This window comes from Meleagris gallopavo, unplaced genomic scaffold (assembly GCF_000146605.3).
Source record: "Meleagris gallopavo isolate NT-WF06-2002-E0010 breed Aviagen turkey brand Nicholas breeding stock unplaced genomic scaffold, Turkey_5.1 ChrUn_random_7180001888599, whole genome shotgun sequence".
NCBI lineage: Eukaryota > Metazoa > Chordata > Aves > Galliformes > Phasianidae > Meleagris > Meleagris gallopavo.
In genome coordinates this window covers 1-887 of record NW_011152369.1, presented here as the reverse complement: position 1 = coordinate 887, position 887 = coordinate 1, and the positions used below count along the sequence as shown (strand labels likewise).

The following is an 887-nucleotide window of genomic DNA, read 5'->3' as shown; positions in this document are numbered from 1 at the left end:
GGTGCGGGAGCTGGGGCGTCTCCAGCCCTCCCTCACCTCCAGCGTCCCCTTCCCGCAGTGCAACCAATTCTTTGACCTCCTGCAAGACCTCGTGGACCACGTCAATGACTTCCACGTCAAACCCGAGAAGGACGCGGGGTACTGCTGCCACTGGGAGGGCTGCGCCCGCCACGGCCGCGGCTTCAACGCCAGGTGGGTGCAGGGAGGGGGCAGCAACCCGTGCAGGGGCTGTGGGGATGGATGGCGGTGGGGGATGGACGGCAGAGTTGGGTGTCCCCATGGGGATGGGGCAGGGCTGTGCGTGCCGTCCTCGGCTCCCCCTGATGGTTCTGGCGCAGGTACAAGATGCTGATCCACATCCGGACGCACACCAACGAGAAGCCGCACCGCTGCCCCACCTGCAACAAGAGCTTCTCCCGCCTGGAGAACCTGAAGATCCACAACCGCTCACACACCGGTGAGCGCACGGGGCGGGTTGGGAGGGGCGGGGGGCACGGAGCTGTGCTCCGCAGGGGGCTCAGACGCAGCGCCGTGCCGTCCTGCAGGCGAGAAGCCCTACATCTGCCCCTATGAAGGCTGCAACAAACGCTACTCCAACTCCAGCGACCGCTTCAAGCACACCCGTACGCACTACGTGGAGAAGCCCTACTACTGCAAGATGCCGGGCTGCCACAAGCGCTACACGGACCCCAGCTCGCTCCGCAAGCACATCAAAGCCCACGGGCACTTCGTGTCCCACGAGCACCACGAGATGCTGAAGGCCCACGCGCCCCCAAGGGCTCTGCAGACGCACCCTACGCCAACGGGGCGCAGCTCCTCCTGCCCAACCCCGCCGCCCTCTTTGCCCCCCACGCGCTGCCCGCTCTGCCCCTCCCGCTGGCTCCGGC

The 887-nt window shown here is 67.2% G+C and overlaps 1 protein-coding gene across 1 annotated transcript; it reads left to right on the top strand.

Moving 5' to 3' along the window:
* Nucleotides 1-4: 4 nt before the first annotated feature.
* On the top strand, nt 5-883 carry LOC104916356 (zinc finger protein GLIS2-like; the record flags this gene model as incomplete). The annotated part of the gene is given in 4 exon segments (XM_010727400.2): nt 5-192; nt 339-457; nt 546-773; nt 776-883. Coding segments are annotated over 4 exon segments (643 nt in total), but the record flags the coding sequence as incomplete, so codon positions are not given.
* Nucleotides 884-887: the final 4 nt, after the last annotated feature.